This window comes from Charadrius vociferus, unplaced genomic scaffold, assembly GCF_000708025.1.
Source record: "Charadrius vociferus isolate BGI_N301 unplaced genomic scaffold, ASM70802v2 scaffold15, whole genome shotgun sequence".
NCBI classification, from domain to species: domain Eukaryota; kingdom Metazoa; phylum Chordata; class Aves; order Charadriiformes; family Charadriidae; genus Charadrius; species Charadrius vociferus.
Genome location: NW_009650064.1, coordinates 6,302,053 through 6,324,739, shown reverse-complemented (window position 1 = coordinate 6,324,739; position 22,687 = coordinate 6,302,053). Strand labels below are relative to the sequence as shown.

General features: G+C 43.9%; 1 protein-coding gene across 2 annotated transcripts; it reads right to left on the bottom strand.

The window, feature by feature from the left end:
* Nucleotides 1–14,541: 14,541 nt before the first annotated feature.
* TP53INP1 (tumor protein p53 inducible nuclear protein 1) lies at nt 14,542–19,612 on the bottom strand. Of its 2 annotated transcripts, none has more exons than XM_009891841.1 (3): nt 19,327–19,612; nt 18,533–18,881; nt 14,542–14,897 (listed from the first exon to the last, which is right to left on the bottom strand). In XM_009891841.1, exons 1-3 carry the CDS (start codon nt 19,436–19,438, stop codon nt 14,648–14,650), a joined length of 711 nt encoding a protein of 236 aa, XP_009890143.1. In that variant the 5' UTR covers nt 19,439–19,612; the 3' UTR covers nt 14,542–14,647. The 2 variants fall into 2 exon arrangements, with proteins under 2 accessions (XP_009890143.1, XP_009890142.1); XM_009891840.1 differs by having other exon boundaries at nt 18,533–18,884; nt 19,327–19,611.
* Between the last annotated feature and the right edge of the window lie 3,075 nt (nt 19,613–22,687).

Here is a 22,687-nt window from a genome sequence, read left to right as displayed (position 1 = left end):
GTCAGCCGGGACGCCCTCCCACGGCCCGCGTTCACGGGCGTGTGTGTGGGGGTGTCAGCCCGATGGCTGTCAGACGTCTCACCACACATAGGGAGGGCCTTCACCCAGCTGTGCCCCACGAAGGCGGTGGGTGGTCTGGGCCTTCATGTCCAAAACCTTCCCCGGGGTCTCTTCTCTCTGTCCCTCCATTTTCTAGCGGGGTGTTTTACCACAGAGAAACTCATCCCATCAGGAAACCGGCCTTCCCCAGGCACAGCCTCCATGGTGTCCCGTGGACAGCCCCATCCCCCCGTGTGTGTGGAGGTAGGCCCTCACCTCAAGGCAGAGCACCTGTGGCCATTTTGCTGATGGGGGGGGCAAGGGGTACTTTCCCTCCCCTCTTTTTGCGGTGCAGAACACGCCTGCTGCAAAAGACCGCGAAGAGAAGCCGCAGCTGCCTGCAAGAACATCCACCTCATCACCCTTTTTAATCACTTCTGCTTTTTCTTTTCCCAAGTGTAACGCTATTAAAGGGTAAACATAGTTTTTGCCTCTAAATACCTATTTAGTAATTCAGCATGGCTTTGGCGCTTACCTTCTCATAGCTTTGCTATTTTCAAGGGCAAGAGAAAAGGCAGCACAGCCCACCGAAGGCAGAGGTGTTACAGTAGGGTGGCTAACGACATTTTAACAGGTGACAAGTTTAGGGCAGTGAGGGCCATCTCTCAACTGCGGGTGCCTGTAGTGACTGATGGAGTCGGGACAATGATTCCTGCAAACTTCAAGTGAAGCAGCGTGCACAGCAGACGTGAGATGGATGTTGTGGCCACTCAGCCTCCTCAGCCCTGCAAAATGACCGTTCCAGTCCTTATCACGAAGAAAATCTGCTGGTTGTGGTTCAAATGGGATGTAAAAAACCCCACAAGCCACCATCATCTGTTCAAGCCCATTGGCACTTAGAAATAATCTTTGTCAACTGTCTATATTGCACCATCTTGTTTCAAGAAACCTAACTCGTTTCACAGTTTGGGATGCCTGAAGTAGATGTAGCCTTCGCCAGGTAGCTCTGTTAGTTCATCTCCATTGAAGTTCACCAGCAAGATACATCCTGCTGTCCAGAAGTGCATCTCCCACTCCACTGACTACAGAGAGAAGGTGGTCTCCTGACTTTGGGCAAACTTGTGACCTAATTCTGACCTCAGGCCTTTAACTGACTTGCTGAAGATGAAACCCTACCACTGCCAAGTTGTTAAAGAGAACTGGAACTGCATGTAGGGGCTAGCACCAGAGGAGAGACAAAGTATCTTTTTTCCTAAAAAACCTCCACCCCTCATAAATGTCACATTAGGGTTTGGTGGCAGCCAGCCTCCAAGCAGCAAAGTGGTTTGGTGCATCAGGAATAAATTCTGTAGCACGCTGCGAAAGGAGAATACTGCGAAGTGAAGAGTAGCTAAAAATTAAATGGATCAGGTCTGCCATGAATAGGTCTCAGCACAAAGACTGTAGTGACTACGCTGCTCGTTTTTCCACACCTTTTGATGTGAGCCACTGAAGGTCGCGTGCCATCGTAGTTGTGGTTTTGCCTCAGTAGTGGAAAATGCACTAGGTCCCGTAAGCATTCTCCACCCTGCCAGCAGCTTCTCCCATGAATTTTCAGCAGTACAGAAGAAAAAACCCATAAGCTAGTGTGTCATAAAATCTTGCTGCAGACAATAAAATTATGATTTTAATGCAAGCTAACGCACTCACCTTTTGATGTGGCAATAAATCTAAAGTGACTTAGTCCACACTGGGACATTTCCAAGTGAATTAACACACAGTACATCCTTTTTCATTGTGTGGATGCCTCCTTAGGGGGGATAAGTGTAAAAGAAGAATTTTTAAGCTTCTAGAAATACACTACAACTGCTAAGCAGTATATGTGCTGGGATCCAGTAAGTCCTTGTAGATTAGTCTAGTGGTTTTCATGTTTTTTTCCCAATTACCACTTCTACGTATGTTCCAAGAAGGCGTGAACCCCATTGGAAAAGCAGGAATTACAGAGCCTTTCTTACAAGTTTCCACAGCTGAGGCTGCTTTTCTTGGTTATCCTTTTACAGATCTCTTTGAAGGACCCCAGAGTCTATTAGGGATCTATAAAGCACAGACAGAAAGCCATGGGGATATATCCATTTACCAAGCGTGCTTAATACTGTTCTTCTCCCAGAGCTTCTGAATCCACCTGGTTGTTCCCAAGGAAGGGAACGGTATTTCATTATAAACATTTGCACACAGCTCCACTGTGATCCAGGCACAGCACAGAATATCTCCTCTTCCCCCATATTCTTACCTTGTTGCAGTAAATATTTTACTGTGGTCATTCGGTTGTGCTGCTGGGCTTTGTCTTTTTGAGTCAGAGCCATGTTGTCAAAGCTATTCTATAACTTAGTTAAGGGAAAGGACTACTCCAGGACTCTTGTGTGGATGAACTTCATTGTTTTTTAAGAGGAGTTTTAAGCTCATTTATTGCAGAATGGCTCTGGCTACATAGCCTAAGCAAAGAACCTTTAAAGCTTTACACCCCTCCTGAAGAGGAATGCTTTAGTAGGAAGTTGCACCCTTCCCAAACTGAAATGTTTTCTCTCTTCTGAAAGGTATGGAGGCACCCATTTGGTGACCTGACACACTGCCTAGAGAGGTGAGCTGCTTAGCAGGGGCTCATATCAGGGATGTCACCAAGAGACTGCCAAGCCTCCTACAGTCCGTTGACTATTCTCCACTGCTGTTGTTTCACATGGGCACCAGTGATAACACCAGAAGCAATCTGAGGAGCATTAAGAAGGATTACAGAGCCTTGGGAACAGTGGTAAAGGACTCTGGAGCACAGGTAGTTTTTCCACCAATCCTCCCAGGGAAAGGTTTTTGAAGGGCTGGTGGAATCTGGTGAGTCAACAAATGCTTACAGGACTAGTGTCACAGCCAGGAATTTGGCTGCTTAGACCACAGGAGTCGCTTTGAGAAACCAGTTCTATACAGGACTGATGGATCCTGTCTGTCAGAGAAGGGGAAGAGCATCTTTGGTCAGAGGCTTACCAAACTCATGAAGAGGGCTTGGCTTTAAACTAGAGTTGCCAGGGGACAGGAACCTCAATCCATCCCTCTCCTACTAGTTTGATGCCAATGCCAGCAATATGCCCAGAGCCTGGAGAAGGGTCACAGGTCAGCAGGAGAGCACCTGGAGTGCAGAACAAAGGAATTTCAGCTACTCCATCCAGTAAGTCAGCTTCATTTGGGGTCCAACTTGAATAGCTCTATGCAAACACACATAGCATGGGGAACAAACAAGAGGAGTTAGACACATGCACACACTTGCAGGGCTATGGTCTTATTGGCATCATAGAGACATGGTCAGTTGGTTCCTGTGACTGGAGCATTGGAATGGAAGCATACAGGATCTTTAGGAAGGCCAGGCAGGGGAGATGAGGAGGGGGTGTCACCCTCTATGTCAATGACCAGCTGGAGTGCATGGAGCTCTGTCTGGGGATGGATGAGGAGCTGACCTAGAGCTTATGGCCAGGACTAAAGGGAGGGCAGGGACAGATGTCATTAAAGTGGGCTTCTGCTACAGGCCATATCACCAGAAAAACCAAGTGGATGAGGCCCTCTGTAGACAGACAGAAGCAGCTTCATGTTCACAAACCCTGATCCTCATGGGGGGGACTTCAGCAACACTCTTATCTGTTCAAGGGACAACACAGCAGGATATAAGCAATCTGGAAGGTTCCTGGAATGCATCGATGATAACTTTCTTCTCCAAGCGATGGAGGATCCAACAAGGACAGGTGCTATGCTGGACCTTGTTCTCAACAACAAGGAGGTGCTGGTGAGGAATGTGAAGCTCAAGGGCAGCCTTGGCTGCAGTGACTATGAGATGGTAGAATTCAAGGTCCCTAGGGCAGGAAGGAGGAAGCACAGCAAGCTTGCTACCCTGGACTTCAGGAGAGCAGACTTTGGCCTCTTCAGGGATCTGCTTGGTAGAGTTCTATGGGATGAAGCCCTAGAGGGAATAGGGGCCCAAGAAAGCTGGTTAATATTCAAGGATTACCTTCTCCAAGCTTAGTAGTGATGCATCCCAACAAAAAGGAAGTCAGGCAAAAATGCCAGGAGGCCTGCATGGGTGAACAAAGAGCTCTTGAACAAACTGAAACACAAAAAGCAAGCCTACAGAGGGTAGAAGTAGGGATAGGTAGCCTGGGAGGAATACAGAGAAATTGTCCGAGCAGCCAGGGATCAGGTTAGGAAAGCTAAAGCCCAGACAGAGTTAAATCTGGCCAGGGAAGTAAAAAACTTCTACAGCTACATCAGTGACAAAAGAAAAACTAATGAAAATGTGGGCCCTCTCCAGGAGGAAACAGGAGACCTGGTTACCTGCAATATGGCTTAGGTACTCAATGACTTTTTTGCCTCAGTCTTCACTGGCAAGGGGTCTAGCCACATGGCCCAAGTAGCAGAATGCAAAGGCAGGGATTGGGAGAATTAACTGCCCACCGTAGAACAACAGGTTTGAGAGCATCTAAGGAACGTGAAGGTGCACAAATCCATGGGACCTGAGGAGATGGATCCTCAAGTCCCGAGGGAACTGGTGGATGAAGTTGCTAAGCCACTATCCATCATATTTGAGAAGTCGTGGCAGCCCGGTGAAGCTCCCACTGACTGGAAAAGGGGAAACACAATGCCTATTTTAAAAAGGGAAGAAAGGAAGACCCAGGGAACTACAGGCCATTTAGTCTCACCTCTGTGCCTGGCAAGATCATGGAGCGGATCCTCAAACTATACTAAGAGACATGGAAAATAAGGAGGTGATCAGTGACAGCCAACATGGCTTCACTAAAGGCAAGTCATGTCTGACAAATTTGGTGGCCGCCTACAATGGGGTTAGAGCATTGGTGGATAAGAGAAGAGCAACTGACATCATCTACCTGGACTTGTGCAAAGCATTTGACACTGTCCTGCATAACAATCTTGTTGCTAAATAGGAGAGACATGGATTTGATGGATAGACCAGTAGAATAAGGAATTGACTGGATGGCTGCACTCAATGAGTTTTGATCAACAGCTTGATGTCCATGTGGAGAACAGTAACGAGTGGCGCTCCTCAGGGGTTGGTACTGTGACCGGTGTTGTTTAACATCTTTGTTGGTGACATGGACAGTAGGATGGAGTGCACCCTCAGCAAGTTTGCCAATGACACCAAGCTGTGTGGAGCAGTTGACACGCTGGAGGGAAGGGGTGCCATCCAGAGGGACCTTGATAGGCTTGAGAGGTGGGCCTGTGCCAACCTCATGAAGTTCAACAAGGCCAAGCGCAAGGACCTGCATGTGGATTGGGGCAATCCCAAGCACATATACAGGCTGGGTGGAGAATGGATTGAGAACAGCCCTGAGGAGAAGGATTTGGGGGTGCTGGTGGATGAGAAGCTCAATATGAGCCAACAGTGTGCACTTGCAGGCCAACTGTATCCTGGGCTGCATCAAAAGATGCTTGGTGAGCAGGTCAAGGGAGGTGATTCTAGTCCCTCCATCTGGCTCTGGGGCCCAAAACATAAGAAGGACATGGACCTGTTGGAGTAGGTCCAGAGGAGGGCCGCAAAGGTGGTCAGAGGGATGGAGCACCTCTCCTACGAGGACAGGCTGAGAGAGTCGGGGTTGTTCAGCCTGGAGAAGAGAAGGCTCCAGGGAGACCCTATAGCAGCCTTCCAGTACCTAAAGGGGGCCTACAGGGAAGATGGGGAGAGTCTCTTTATCATGGAGTATAGTGATAGGATGAGGGGCAATGGCTTCAAACTGGAAGAGGGTAGATTTAAATTAGATTTTAGGAAGAAATTCTTTACTGTGAGGGTGGTAGGGCACTGGAACAAGTTGCCCAGGGAAGCTGTGGATGCCCCATCCCTGGAAGTGTTCAAGGCCAGGCTGGATGGGACTTTGAGTAACTTGGTCTAGTGGGAGGTGTCCCTGCCCATGGCAGAGGGATTGGAACTCGATGATCTTTAAGGTCCCTCCAAACCCAAACCATTCTATGATTCTACAATTCTTCTGCTGAACAGCATGGGATAACTTGAAACCCCGATATTTCAAAACCCTTGTTTTCTGTTAGAACCTATAATATTCTACTACTTTCCTGCTTGTTTAATTTCAGAGTCTTTTTCAAACAAGGCATGATCCAGCTAATACGTATTAAGGAATATTTTTAAGACCTCACAAGATTGACTTATTTTGTGGGTTTTTTTTCTGATTTGGAGGGAAGAGAGCCCATATTATAGTTATTAAGAACCTGTTAGCTAAAATATAACGCAGAGTAAACTTTTTAGAAATGCATATTCACATGCTCATGACTAAGATAAATACCAGCAACAGAGATCATAGGCTGAGACCAGCTATTGATAATCAACCTGCAGGACAAGCAGATCAGCGTAAGACAATCAGTACTAAGAGTTAGTTTTATAATAGAGGAAGAAAGCTCAAATAGGCATCAAAAATAAGTTAACAGTTCCCTTACAATTTGCAAGGTCAGACCTACAACACTATAGCACAATACAAGGATTTCTTCTTTGACTTGATTTTTTCAAGGCACACTTTTAAAAGCAGGGGATGGAGCAGAGAGAGAGTTACCAACCTTTTAAACCTTCATTCAGAAGTAGATGCCATCACTTCCCAGCAGTCATGAAGCAAACCAACAAACTATATCCTTTCTGGTTCTTGTTTGTATCTTCTTTCTTTCTTCTTGAGACAATGTACCTTTCCCAGAAGTAAGAAGCTTGGAATAAACATTATCTTGTCCTGAAAGACCTTTTATGCAGGAGATCCTTTATCCACATCCTGTCAGAGACCCCTGTCCTTTCCTGTATGTGAACATTTAAACTCTCACTTTCAACACACCAAGGGTGAAACACCTTTAAAGTACAATCCTTACCCCAACATCCTGAACAAATCCCACAGTCAAACCCTAGTAAGGACAGCACCTCTGCAGTGAGAAGCAGCACCTATAACTAATAGCCAAGCAAAACCTATCTTCACTTACCCCTACATTGGATCTCCTGTCTGCAGCTCAAAGAAATAACGAGACCCACCTTCATCATGTTTTCTAGCTTCCTTTCACCACTGGGCTGTAAACTTGACACCTTTTGGACCAGGAGATGTGCAGGTATCAGGAAAGAAGGAATCCCAGGTGACAGAAAAGAGCCGTGTAAAACACAAGCAGGACAATAATACAGTATTTTTTAAAAACAAACTAGACTAACTTATCCTCACCATGACCTCCTAAGGTGGACAGCATGTTAGGAGACACCAGAAGCAGGAGGCAGGTGACTGCAAGGGAAGGCCCTCTTTTCCCTGACTGAGTCTCTGAACTCAGAGTGTATTTGGTTCCTCATTCAGATGACTCACGTTACCTCATTAAACCTACAGCTACTGGGCCCTGGGCTCAGGGCTTTCTTTTGCAAGCATGCAAGGTGAAGGGTGCTTATTGCTGATGCCCCAGCTTCCAAGCACTGTAGCAAACACCTTTTCAACACTTGGGGACTAAGATTTATGATTCTTCCATAGCCCCAGTCTTGGCTACATTTAGGGCACATCACGGATCTCTCCACAGGCAAGGGTGATGTGCAGGAGATAATACCCCATCCCAAACTGCCCTCCATTAGTAGATGGATAAAGTTTTGATAAAGTTGTATCTACTAATTCAGCTGCTAAGTGGCTTGTCACAAGCCACAGAAGCCAAATTCCTCTCTCCTCCCCATGCCAGACACATCCATCTCCTACTCCTGACTACAAACAGAAGAGCTAGAGCTGAAATTCACTGCTGGGAGTAGACAAGGGGATACTTCTGCCCATGTCAGTCCCCCCTTTCTTAATCATGATCTCTTCTTCTTCATTCATCTTGCAAAAGTTGACAGCTATTCACCGTTACCCACATACCCCAAAAAGCTGAGGCCTCCCTCCTCTTTCCCACTTCTATTAATTCTCTGCAGAGTCCCATTTCAGGGAATCTGGGATTCTATTATCACTCAGACTGATATTTGGTCATAATTATATTTCTTATTATATTGCCTGACTAGGTGGTCTTGCTTGGACACAATAATGGGAAGACTGCACTTCAGGAGTAAGAATAAATTTATGGCACAGTCCATGTCTGTAGACGGGCTCCTCACTGCTAGCCTAGTTTTGTTACCCTTATCTGGGTTTTCTTTTTTGGTTATTGTTATTTTTTCCTTAACTATATTGTAATTTCATGGGTAAGCTATCTGCCTCATTAAGGTATTTGAGTGTCAAACTATCAATCTGCCCATAAAACTTTGGAAAAAGTCAAGAGACCAACTTCTGAAGTATTAGGGTTACAGCGGTAGCTCCAAGACAGTATTTTCATGAAGAAAAAGGCTACCTGATACACAAAGCTTTATACACATCCTGTTAAGTCTCAGTTCAGTCCTATTTATTCTAAGACTGATGTATTGTGACCACATCGCAGGAACAGTGCTGCAGCAGCACCAGCCTGTTCTTTTGATGAGTCATTTCTATGTGTGTCAAACCCCCTCAACCCTACTTGCAAGTATCACTGAATAATGGAGGTAACAGCATTTTGTGGTTATAAACAAGCACCAAAAGAAGTAAATGAGACAAAGAAAGCAGATACTGAATGACTCAATGAGGAAAGAGTACCTCCATCAGTGTTAAGTGTCATAGAACAGTAATTACCATGCTAGCTTCAACAGAGATGCACAAGGATTTATACACACAGGAAAAACAGAACATAAACTGAGAACTTAAGTCAATATGGTTACATTGATATGACCCTTTATATGAACATTTTTGCTTTGGCAGAGAAAAGTTTTAAAAGACACTAGTTCAGGATGTTTCAGAAAGTGTCCAACCTAAATTTAAAAAGTTGCATTAAGTCTGAACTAAGCACTTCTAAGAGGAACACTATCAGTATAGCTACATTAGATTATCTGTATGGATACAGGCATAATTGGTCAAACTTTCTCCTGCAGAATACTGTACGTCTCTCACCATAGACTTGCTGCTTTGCTAAATGTACAAGTCACAAAATCTACATTTGAAAACAAGATCTTAGTGCTTCTGCTGGGAAGATGGATGCTTTGTTGTATAAATTCCGTTTCACCACTGTCAGTTAAATACAACATTTTGTCACCCAGTTTGTTCAGTGAGTGAGAATCAAGTTAGGGACTACTTGCAACAGCTCAAGCCATAGAAGTCCATAGAGCCCAGCAGCCTACATCCAATGTGCTGAGAGAGCCGAGCGATGTCCTTGCAAGACCACTTTCCATGATCTTTGAAAAGCCATAGAGATCGAGGATCCCTGATGACAGAAGATAAACAAAAATATTCACACACGTTTTCACAAAAAGCCAAAAGAACAACCTGGAGAAGACCAGTGAGCCTCGTTCTTACATTTAAATGGCATTCCCCATCTTTCAGCTTGCACCCATTCCCTTTTGTCCTTTCCCTGGGCAGCACTAGAGGAGTTTGGTTTTCTTCTTTACTGCACCTGTCAGGTGTTTACAGACCTTGACAAGACTTCCCCCCCTGCCCGAGCCTTTTCTTCTCCAGCCTAAACAATCCCAGCTCTCAGCCTCTCCCCCTTATTTCAGTCTTCAATCCTATTATCTCCCTGACCTCCTGCTGGATACATTCCACTACATCCATCTCTCTCATATGCTGGGCAGCTCAGCATCCAGATGTGTTTGGAAGTCAGAGTGGAGGGGAAGAATCACCCCCATACACCTCCTAGAAGCACTCTTCCTAATGCAGCCCATGAAGCTTTTCATTTTTGAGGCCACAAGGGCACACTGCTGACTCATGGTCAACTTGGCATCCACCAGGACCCTCCAGGTCTTTTCTGCTGAGGTGCTTTCCAGGCAGTTGGCCTCCAGCCTGTACTGGTGGCTGGGGTTATGTCTCCTTCAGGTGTAAGACTCCACATTTCCTCTTTTTGAATTCCATGAGGTTCCCATCACACCATTTCTCCAGTCTGTCAAGGTCCTTCTGATGGATAAACAAATCCTCCCATCTTCTGCAAGCTTGCTGATTCTGCACTCTGCCCCTTGACCAGGTCATTAATGAAGGTTTTTAAACAGTGTAAGATCCAGTACCGGTAGCATACACCAGTAGCAACTAGCCTCCAGCTAGGCTTCATGCCACTGATGACAACACCTTGAGCACAGCAGTTCAGCCAGTTCTTGACACACCTGCTCACCACCTACTTGTGTGGTCCATAATTCATCAGTTTAGGAAGATGTTATGGGGGACAGCGTTAAAAGCCTTGCTAAAGTCAAGATTAACAACATCCACCGCTCTCCCCTCATCCACTGAGCCAGTCATCTAATTGTAGAAGGTTATCAGGTTGTCACACATCTTTCCCCTGCATAAATCCATTCTGGCTACTCCTAATCACCTTCTCGCTCATGTTTGGAAATGGTTTCCAGAATCATTTGCTCCATCACATTCCCAGAAATCAAAGTGAGACTGACTGTTTTGTAGTTCCCCCAATTCTTCTCATCCTTCTTGAAGATAGGGAGGACATTTGCTTTCTTCCAAGCCTTCAGGAATCCTGCCCATTACTATAAACTTTAAGATAATTGAAAACAGCTTCACAGTGACATCAGCCAGCTCCTTCACCAGTCATGGATGTGTCCCATAGATCTGTGTAAGTCCCACATCTTTAAGCGTTTAACTTGATCCTTCCCAATCAAGGGTTGATCTTCCTTGCTCTAGCCTTCCCCACTGGCCTCGGGGGCCTGCAATTCCCAAAGGCTGGTCTTACCAGTAGAGACCAAGGCAAAGATGACATGGACTACCTCAGACTTCGTGCCCTTTGTCATGAGGACTCCTGTCCAGTTTAGCAGCAGGCCCACATTTTCCTCTAGTTTTCCTTTTGCAGCTGATATACCTGTGGAAAGCTTGTTGTCCTTGGCATCCCTTGCGAGGTTCAGCTACAGACAGGCTTGGCTTTGGCTTCCCTAACCCCATCCCTGGCTATTTGCACAGGTTCTCTGTCCCTGCTTCCACCTCTTGAATGCTAACAGCACCTTCCATACAGATTCTTCACAGTGGTGCATGTCATGAGGATGAAAGGCAATGGGTACGAGTTGAAACAAGAGAGGTTCAGCCTAGATAAGGAACAGCCTTCCCCCCCCCATCCTGTGCCCACTTTAAGTGGTAAAGTGTTTTTATCGCTGTCCTGTTCACCTGCGGCAGTTCTGCATGCTGATCAGGAAACACAGCAGTTGGCAGAGATGCTTAAGGCTTAGACCATGCACCATCACTCAGTCAGCAATGCAAACTGGTTCCCAGAAGGACTTCTGTACTAGTGCAAGCATTTGAGATACTCAGTACTTTCACCTACCACACCTGAATGCGGCGCTCAAGCATTTGGATTTTGACTGACCTGTAGCAAAAAAAAGAACAGTCCGATGATTTTTAATAGGCCATTTTTTATTGAGAGTTAAGATCATGTCTCCCCATGGTGCACAGAACGCACTATGAAAACAAAATACAGAAGATTGCTTTAGTAAATACACACTGGTTAAGCAATGCTACTTTTTGGCAAAGTGCTGTATTTTGTCGGTTTTCAGCTTGTGTTAAACTATTAAAAATAAGAGCCAGACATTCTTCCATATCAAAAGGACTGCTACAAATAGAGAAGTGGCTCTGGAGAGAAGCTGCCATATATGCATAGACTGATGTACAGTATTAAACGTAACTGAAATGTCCCTTTTGAATCTTCAAGTTTGCTGTGTAGAAGGCACAGTTTAAAATGCAAATCTGTATTGACCAATACATATGAAAATACAGTTTCAGCAAGATTCATGAATATCAATCAGTATGAGACAGTGCAAGGCCTCCACTTTTACAAGAAAAAACACACACACTTTAATACAATTCAAAAACCATATAAAAAGCCACACAGCTCACTATTAAAACAGAAAACCAAAACAAATCTAATTGCCCAATAGCTCCAGGCACAAAACAGGGCTAGACCAACATAAATATGTAAAACAAATTAACAAAAAGCCATTGATGCAGTACTATCTCACACAATAATATGGTTTCCAATATTACAAATTGAGAAGCACAGCTTTGTGCAACAAAACAGTTTATATCCTGAAAGATATAGGTTTTCATCACCAGAAAGTCATCTAGTAATGTAGTATAAAAAGATCAGTATCTCCCAATTCTAGGAGCAGTCTAAAGTTGCATTTACTTGCCTACTGAGAAGAATGGACCAAGGCTCTCATTGTAATGCCTGGGAGCCTTAAACTCTCACAACTCCACCTCCCCGTTAAGAGTTAAAGGATCACTTACTCCTTCCAACATGGGGAGGTGGAGACCCCATCTTCCTTCATTTCACTTTAAGAAAATTAAAGCTGAAGGAAAGTAGTTACTTTATATAAAGAAAAATAAAGGAAAGCAAAGAATTTTCCTGAGCTAGAAAGTTGGCAGTGAGGAGAAGGAAGTTCAAGCTGGGCAAAAAGTTGGAGTGATAAAGGTAGATAATTTGAGGCAAGTAAGAGTATTCATGAACAGATGAGAGACTGGTGAAGCTACAGCTATTTGCAGATAAACCAGACTATTTGGACCACAAAATACTTGTTGTACAGACATGGGCGCATACTGCTGAGAAGAACAGTAACAAAATCTGTTTTGGAAACTCATGATGTGAACAATTTTGTTTTCTTTCACTGTCCATGTGAATGCAACATATCTTAAAAAAAAAAAAAAAAGACTAGTCTATCCAGGAAAGCACCTCTTGCTTTTATACATTTAAAAACATCCCTTTGCAACAATCCTAATCTCAGTGAAGCAGCACATCTGCAGCAAAACAGATGTTATAAGTGTTTCCTGTACACTGAGTACATGCCACAACAGTTCCACCTGCAGAATGTGCAACAGTACCACTACATCAAGGTTAATCCAAATTGTTGGGGTTTTGCTTCAGTGAAATTGAAGCATTTAGCAGAATTTAAAATACTTCATAGGTCTGGAATAATTCACATTATTGATCTTGCTTAATCTCAAGGACTCCTCACACAACTCTTTATACTAACTTCTGTATAAGGACTACTGGAAGACATGGTTGAATGTAATGTTAATACTTTAATGCCCTAGGCACTAAATGCAAGGAAAAAAACAGTAAATCACATTAAGCACTGACAGAAAGGGAGATAAACTGACATATTTCCCCCCTTCTTTCAGTGCACATTTCTGCTTCCTTACCTCTATAGCCATTTAATCTGCTTCCCACATTGATCTATTGGTTCAGCATGCCACGTGGCTGCTATGTAATATGCACTTTGTTGACAGGTGAACTTTTAAGCACCTGCCAACTTCCAAAACATTTCACACAGTGTTCTTCAGAAAACTACTTGTTAGTTTTGAATGGCTTTTCTTTCCTGTTGGCCCACAGAATTGCTATCCAGTCCTTCTGCCCCCACTGGGGCAACCACTGCCAATCCATCTCAATCTTTACTTTTTTTTTTTTTATACACCCTGTTATCACTGTGTTTAGTTCTGTAAGACTGTTTTTCAACGTGCTCTTCTCCCTGCCACACACTGCCCTTAATTTCCAGTCACAATTAACTCAGACTTCATTTTTAGAGAGAAAATTAGGAGAACTTTTGATAAAACCTTCCTTCTAGCTACTTTTGAGCTACTCTCAATCTGTAAATATGAGACAATAAAACAGCAATTAGCAGCTCAGAAACAGCTACCCATCAGCCTGACTTCTTTAAAGAAGAGTCAGCTAATGATGAGGTTAAAAGAATGGTGGATCCACCATCATTTTCCTTTTTTCCTTTAACTAGATTACAAATTAAATGAAATAGGGTACAGGAAATACATCGTCCAAGGACAGAAAGAGAAAAAATTAGAGAAAGGGAGTAAGAACTAGAACTGTACCAAGTAAAACCCAGTTCAGCTCTCTGGGTTGTACATCTGCACTTAACCCATAGGTCCACTTTTCCTTCCACTCCACTGTGAGGTACTACATCTGTAACACCAGTGCCATATCATACTGCAACAATACTGGGGGGGGACACTTAACCCTCTTCTGATACCCATATCAAGTACCCAACACACCTACAGACTCCACTAACACAAGTAGGTACTAGGCAATTTAGATTAGATGTCCTTCCTGTAACAGTTCAGCATAGCTGTGTAGTATCCACCGGCAGCTATAGTATTTCCTTGTTAGAAAGTAATCATATAAGCTGAATACAGACAGATACACAAGCTGTCAAGTACTGGTCTTTAAAGCATATGGCTAACCTCAAATTTTCTAACTCCTCTTTGATTAATGCAAAATGTAACTGATTTCCATCTCAGTTAAGTTTCTTTAAAATACCAACTAAGACCCCATCTATACATCATAGTTTATAAAACAGCACACAAACTATCATACTGATAGGCTTCCAAGACATTGAAATTTAACATCAACATTTAGGAATTGCTGCGTGATGTTCAGAGATTTATGTGTCATTTGAAAAGTATGCAACACTAGTTATGATTGTGTTTGAGGGATTGACAATCAGCTTCAGATTGACCACACTTACCTATGCATGAAAACAAGAGCAACCTAAAAACAATTAGACCATAGATTAAAACCATGAGAGCCATCAGTAATTGAACTGGCGCTGGCAAGGCTGGTGAACGAACAGTCCGTTGTGCTTGATTTGCCGAGAGTGGCAATCCCTGGTGAGGTTTTGGCGACGGAGACCGTTTCTGTTGAGATAGTGTCTTTCATTATGTTCTTTTATCCAGTGGGTAGGACGAAAGCTCTTGTTTTTTTCCAGAAAAGTTGAACGAGTTGCAAGAGCTGCGACATAGCAGTGAACCCGCTGTCCCGTTTCATTTCGAGCCTCCAGTCTAGAAGCGTAACAAGCAGATATCGGTCATTACTGAGGTGCATTGGAAAGACATGCAAACTATCGAGGGCAGGAGAACATGGATATTATCATCCAGCATTTCAAAAGAGCACCCTTAATCTACTAGACAGATTTGGGCTGAAGCAACGTCAAGCCTGTTCAGGAAAACCACACTGGTAAGTAACATATCGTGCTGCTAAGTCACTTTTAGTGTGAAGGCACCACAATAGCCTTTGGACTTTTGGTGTATTATGCTACTGGGCCCGTCCTTCCCCACCCCACCTCCATAAGCCCAAGATGCAATATAGACCAGAAATAGAAGGCAGTGTGTGTCACATTGCTCCAGCTTTAGAAGACCTGGGACTACCCACTAGGCAAAGTTTGGTTTAAAAATCACCTTTAACATTGGTGGTTCAGCCTGAAAACAGAAGCATGCTAACAAATGTGTTGGGATTGCCAGATACACAAGTAAATCCAAACAATATTCATGCACAGGAACAGGAAAGATAGACCAGTTGTGACACACACAGGAAATAACTTAGAAGGATTGTTCCTCAACCAACCCTCTAGATTTCATGAGCAGATAGTCAGCAGTTTTGGCAAACCCTTACTCCATCATGCACTAGTGGAAAAACAAACCAGCAGCCTATGCAAGCAGGGACAGACATGTTGAAAAAGGACTTCCCTACTTGACAGGACAATCACTGATGTTTCCTGAAACTTCCAAAGTAAAGCTAAAAATAGCCTGGTGGTTTTAAAAGCAAAGCAAATCCCAAGTCTGAGTGTCACAGCTGGTGCGAGATCAGTGGCACCAGAGTTGCTTCCCTTTTCTGTCCCCACCCAAGGGCCAACAACTATCTGTCAACTCAGTGGTGCCCAGGAAAGATGCCTGCAAGACCAGGAGCTTGCTCAGGCATGAGCAAGATGTCTCTTGGGAAGTCTGTTTTTCAGCACTAGCATGACTTCATTATAAAGTCTTTTCTGGAAGAGCTTAACTTGCATTTAACGTCTGTGCAGACTAAGACTGGTCTGCCATGCCCATGGTATGCCCTTGCAGCCTTGCTCTTTGCGGGGCAGGGGGGCTGCAGGTGCCTGGCACAGAAGCGAGCTCTTCTGCCTCTCCACACTGGAGTGAAATACTTCATCAGCAAGGGAATACTCCCTTCCTTCTACTTTTGTTTTTTTTAAAATATCCAAATCCACTTGCTTTTCACTCCTTGAGTAGCTTCATACGACTGACTGAAGCCATTAATAGCTATGTGTGACATGCCAGTTTTCCCCTGTTCATTCACTGGATATTGTCCAAAACCTAGCACTTGAAATACAAAGCAAGAAATAAGCTAATAACACAGCACAAAACAATTTACAGTGCCTTGTAAACACCTTCTATGCAGATTTCTACTTGCCATCTTAAAGTGGGATAGCAGAGGTGGTTTGAATTAGCTAAGAGGTCAAATACTCCTCCAAGCATTTTGGTATCTTAGTGGTTGCCTTTGGTAGCCTGACACCAGTGAGCCCCAGGCACTGACAGAACAGGGCTGATGAGTCGCCATCAATGTTGTCAAAATGTAATTTTAGAGGGGCTGTGTCTAAAGCCAGACTGCTGCTACACACATTTGCTGCTGCCCCCCCAGCATCTATTTTGCTAGAAAGCAAAAGTGTCCTGCTAGTTGCGCTATAGAGGCAGACTTCACAAGAAAGATTAAAGGCTTCAGACCCCGTCCCAATTAATATTTAAGTCATTTTTTTCTGCACTTAGCATTTTGGCTTGTTAAAGCAGATGTAGTTAGGCTTGATCAAGTAACATCATTTGGCACAAAAGGTTAGTCCTAAAACCAGTATTGTTTTGGCAGACAAGGCTCTAGAGGAAGCAGTGTTGCTAGCAGCCTGATCAAACAAAAAGCACTGTCCCAAAACAGTAGTACTTACTGTGCCAGTGTGCCTTAAGCAGCTTTTCTTGGCCCTACAATGTTAAATGGCCAACCATTAAACTACTAGAGACTTCAAAACAGCTTTTGCATTATCAGTGTAATTGATTTTCCCAGTTTCTGTAATCTACCTCAGCTTCAGACTTAAGTCCACTCCCTGTTCTGCCACCCAAAATAACTCTTGTACAAAAGCCTAGATCCTCTACTGAAGCAACAGCTCAGAATTCAATGTGAAGAAACTTACTCACACACCAGCTGAGGATCACCCCGCCTTTAGCTTCCCAACACAATAAAGCAGTTTAACTGCACAGCATAATATAATGCAAGATTCTTCTCTAGAAGAATTTATACCAGTATCCCTAGTTCACAAGCCACTGAGAAAAGTCAGCATCTTATTCTGCATGTTACCATCCAATATAATCAACATTTTAGATAAACTGATCTACTGTCTCTCACTGGAGTACGCCTCACAGCCTACAGTTCTCTTACAGACTCCTTCAGATCCTCATTTTAAAGACGCTGTGTGCTCACAGCTTCCCCCTGATTTAAGTTAAGCTAGACCCTTGCTGCTGAGTATCAGAAACTGCCCTCCTCAAATATTCATACAAGTCGCCTGCTCTCCAAGATTAATTGTATCAGCACTATACTTCAGTATTACACAGTAGCATGTCATCTCAAAGTCACCCATTTCCTTGACCTAAGGAGATAAAGAAGGTGATCAGAAAAGTTAATGGGTATCTACCTACAGCAGCTCTACCACGTGCATGCATTTTTTCCCCTGTGTAACAAAGCTTACTATGCTATGATTTCTTTTCCCCCACAACTGTTTCTAACCATAGGCACCAGATGGGAGGAACAGTCAGTCTTTGTCATTAACCAGGATTAACAAAACACCCAATTATTTCCAAATCAATGAACAAATAAGTAAATGTGGAGTCACGATGGCAAAAATACTCTATTTGTATAGATTTATGTATACTAATATTCATATAGCTGTATATACTGGACAGTTACCACCAAAGCAGCAGTGCACAGCGAACATGCACCTGCAGTAATTCCACATGGACGGATCCTCAGCACTCAAAAAAAAGTCAAACAGCCCCACTTCTTACCTTACTAAAAGTAGAAGTTTGCAGCACAATTTTTTACCTTGAGGGGAGTAAGTTTTGTGGAATATTTCAGTTTGCTTTTGTTCCACAAGCCACCTGTGGAAAAAGTTCATCCTATCCTAATCTATCACTAGATCTGAGGAACAAAAAAATGCCAAAGCAGACTCCCCTGTCAGCATAGTGAAAGTAATGTTTCATCTCATGAGGTGACTGAAACGGTACTAACAGTTATGAAAATTACATATAGCTATAGAGGGGGCAAAGTGCTTTCAAATCTGTGTTATCAGCTATACAGTTAACTGCCACCGGTTTCAACAGGACTGGAGCATATTCTGTGAGGGAACAATTAAGCTCCATAAATATTCATTGCAGTGTCCAAATAGCATACCCAACTGTTTCCTGACACAGTCATCTTGTGTAACCTTTTTTCTAAGCAGGCAGGCAGCCCTGACCACCCTACCCACCTTGTGTAGTATTCATGCTTTATTTACTTGCTCGGAAATAAGCTGGAAAATTCAGTATTAAGTGTCTAAGCCGATCAAGTAAGAAACCAGATATTTTCAGCAACAGAGCTCCCTGACAAGAGCAGTCGGACATACCTGGGACTACCTGGGCTGTGAAACTCCTCATCTCCACATCCAGTCTCATTAAGGCTGTGACAGGTATTGTGGACAGCATACACAGACATGCTGGGATGCTCTATTAGGAGGTTCTCCATCGGACTGGTTTCCACTTTGATAGTGGTTAATCCACCTGCAGTAAAACATGGGGGAGGGGTGATAAACCAGCTCTCCTCCATGGGGCACGACTCAAACTGGATGAAGCAAGACTCGCTGGCCTCTGGCAAGTGTTCCAAGGGAGACGGTAAACAAGAGAAGACGGGGGAGCCATCCGCCGCCGATGCTTCAGCGATGTCCGCTTCCTCCGCGGAGCAATTAGTGCAAGTGTCTGCTGTAGGTGGCCATTAGTCAGTGGAGAAGAACCCATGGATATTGGTGATTGCAGGAGGTCAAAAACAAGGTTGCACGTGGCCAGAAATGAGATATAGAAAAAGACAAAGAAACAGAAATAAACTCCTGTCAGCACGTACAAAATTATTTTTTTAAAGCAAGGGGAGGGGGAAGGCCACACTAGACACGTAAAACAACTGTTATCAGTAAAGCAATACAATTGCGTAATAAGTCAAACATATTTTATCTGTACAAGTGGTTCTGCTGAAGCCTGTGTCAGACTAATAAACCTGACATCATTTTTCTGATCAGTTTACATAACATGTTTTTGTACATTTGTTTGGAAGACATCCTATGCTCTAATCCACACTGGTTTTGCTTAGGTAAAGTTTCTCCCAAGCTACTGGCTTCTAAGCAGAGCTTAGATTTGACAGACATCTTACCTATAAAGTCAACCAGAATCCACTCATCATCTTCTTTCTCACTGAACTCTGGCTCTTGGCTGGACAAGCTATTAATCTCTCCCATGAGCATGTTATTTAACCTCTGGAACATTACTAAGGCAGGAACAAGACTTTGGCTGGTAGATCCTTATATCCAAGGTTCAAGGCACAGCTCACACTGTACTAGAAGAGTGGCATAGACTTGAGATTAAAGTGCATAGATGCTTTATCAGCTTAGGTACAGGACATGCAGAGTCATGACTGGTAAACAGTTTGTGTGAAACCTGTAAAAAATGACAACAGGGGTGTTAATGATAAAGCAATAGGTAACATCCCTAGGGAAGAAATTAAAAACCCTCTCGTTAGTGCGGTCTGAGTCGCCAGTGAACATTTCTCCCAAAGAGGAGAGGCAGCTTCACTGGCATTCCCCACTCTCTCCCAGCTAGATACACACAGAAAAAGCTCAGGTCTCCAGGTCTCTCCTCAAGAGCTGAGCTCCTTCTTCCAGATCCTCCTCCCTGTGCAAAGGTCTGTTCAGCTGTCTGTCCCCACCTTCTCCTATGTGAGGAGAGGACTTTTGCACTGGAGCCTTGTGCCTATGCTCACGGCGGTGCTCCCCAGCTCCCCGCCTGTCTTCCTCCCGGTCAGAGAGATGCAAAGGGCAAGCACGCGTTTTCTGCTACAGCCATCGCATCTCCTCCATTGCCACAGCCTCACACCTCTCCCAGAGACTCCTGCAAGGGCTCCCAGGGTGCCCAAGGCAGTGTCTTCTCTCTCCCACCACACACAGTTCAGGGCCGCTGCCTACAAGTTCAGGCAGGAGGAAGGCACGTCCCCTCTTCAGGTTCAAAGTGCACTGCATCGTTACCCATGGGATCATTTTCACAGCGAGTGCCCAATTAGTCACGTATGGTTAAGTCCGAGCAACAAGGAAAAGTAACTCGTATACTTAATTACAACCAATGTTTATTTCTCAATACGCCTCCCTAAATCTACATGTGATTAGTCATCGTAAGCCTGAACACTACATTTTGTGGTTAAGATGAAAAATCCTGTTACTACTGGAAAACTGAATGTTCAACCACCTCAGATCAGCACACTTAGAGCCTTTGAATATTTATGTATGAGCCAATAAATAGAAGCCATTAAAGTAAGTGAATAAGTAAAGGATGTATCTGAAAAATATTCACCAATTTAACTACAAGTTAATTTCACCATAGTAACATTTGAATTATCACAGCATGTCAGAATTATTACAGATTAAATACCTGTTTAATAATTAAATAGAGAAGATATGCATGTAAGAGGGTACAAGTGTCTGCATTCAGAAAGAGAAAGGGAATAAGACATATTACACTAGACAAGCCCAGCCATTAAAAGAAGATACAAGCCATAAAGAATATTATTTAAGGCCAGTATGCCCAGCTTCATTCTATCACTCTCAGACCACATCAAAGGGTCATTTTGGCCTCCTATGTCATCTTACCCCAGGACACCAGACCCCATCACCTACTTGTTCAGTGCAAGGACAAGCACCTACTCCATACAATACCGCTCCTGTAGACATGTACGCAACTACCTCCTTATTCAAACAGCACAAAAGGATAGGATTAGAATTTAAAGTAGTCTTCATAAGCTGGCTTTTAGGACCACACTTGAAAACAAAACATCTAGGATTCTCTTGAAGAGGGCTACAAGAATAACCAGAAGTCTAAAGAAAAATGGTAAAATTTAAGAACTGGAAAGGCTTAACAGAGAGAAGGAAAAAATGACAACAGTAGTCAATTATGTGAAGAAAGATGCAAACATTTGTTCCCTTCTACATTCCCAGCAAGCAGAAGCGGCTTTTAACTGCAGTAAAGTTCAATTTTCAGTGGTTACTAGCAGGAAACGCTTTTAACCATTAAGGTTGCTAAGCCCTGGGTGGGTTACCTATGGAAACACCAAATGCCCACAGTGTTCCTAAGCATCTTCTCAAGGAGGTTTGAGTGCTTCAGTTATAGACAAAGCTTGCCACAGATAAGGAAACAGATTCTAAGCGAAAGCTTTAAGTTTGTAGTTTTCCAGTTATCTTCCACATGCATCCCTAACCCGCTTCTGGCAGAAGGCCTAGGAACAGAAGAGTTCGCTTTTTCTTTAGGCTAACTAGCAAGCCATAGCGTAATTGCTGATCAGGGCTGGCTTCCCCCATACTCTCAGGGCCACACACATGCGTTGCCTCTTTCCTAGAGCTAAGCTGGAAGTACCTTCAGGCAACAGTGTCTATTTGTTCTGCGTGCAAAGTGGAGCAAGATGAGAGCTCATACTCCTATATGAAGGCTCTACAGGCAACACAGCATCATCAAATAATTAACCTCTATCCAGGAAAAAGGAGATTGCTGCTCCTGAGAACACAAATGAAACAAACTACAGCTTTCACCCCATAAATGTCTTTCTGTAGATCAAAGGCAGGTTGTCTCATTTTCCCCTTCCCCCACCCCAAGGAAACCATCTGAATCATTTAGAAACTGGTTGATGTTTTGACATCCTCTTGGACAAGTGCCTTTAAAAACGCCACACTTGCAGGCTATTGTGCAAGGCAGATGGGGACCCAGACATGACGCTGTTATCAAGGGCCATCATTAGAGGAGGCAAACGAGACAGAGGCTGAAAGAGGTACTCTAGTTCTGAGACAGGAACTATCAGCTGCAAGAAAAGGCAAGACTAGGAACAACTGGCTCAGCTACAGTAGGGATAAAAGGCTGTTACAGATAACACATCAAACCATAGAATAGTTTGGGTTGGGAGGGACCTCAAGTTCCAACCCCCCTGCCATGGGCAGGGACAACACCCACTAGACCAAGTTGCTCACAGCCCCATCCAGCCTGGCCTCGAACACTTCCAGGGATGGAGCTTCTGCAGCTTCCCTGGGCAACCTGTTCCAGTGTCTCACCACCCTCACAGTAAAGAATTTCTTCCTAATATCTAGTCTAAATCTACTCTTTTTCAGTTTAACACTGTTATCCCTCATCTTATCACTACACTTCCAGATAAAGAGTCTCTCCCCATCTTCCCTATAGGCCCCCTTCAGGTACTGGAAGGCTGCTATAAGGACTCCCCAGAACCTTCTCTTCTCCAGGCTGAACAACCCCGACTCTCTCAGCCTGTCCTCACAAGGAGAGGTGCTCCAGCTCATCTTCGTGGCTCTCCTCTGGACCTGCTCTAACAGGTCCATATCCTTCTTATATTGGGGGCCCCAGAGCTGGATGTAGTACTCCATGTGAAGTCAACAATATTGTATTGCTACATAAAAAAATTTTCTTTTTTTTCCCCCTTTACATCCTAACAGATGAGATGGGGCGTGTGCTACGCACAAAAAAAA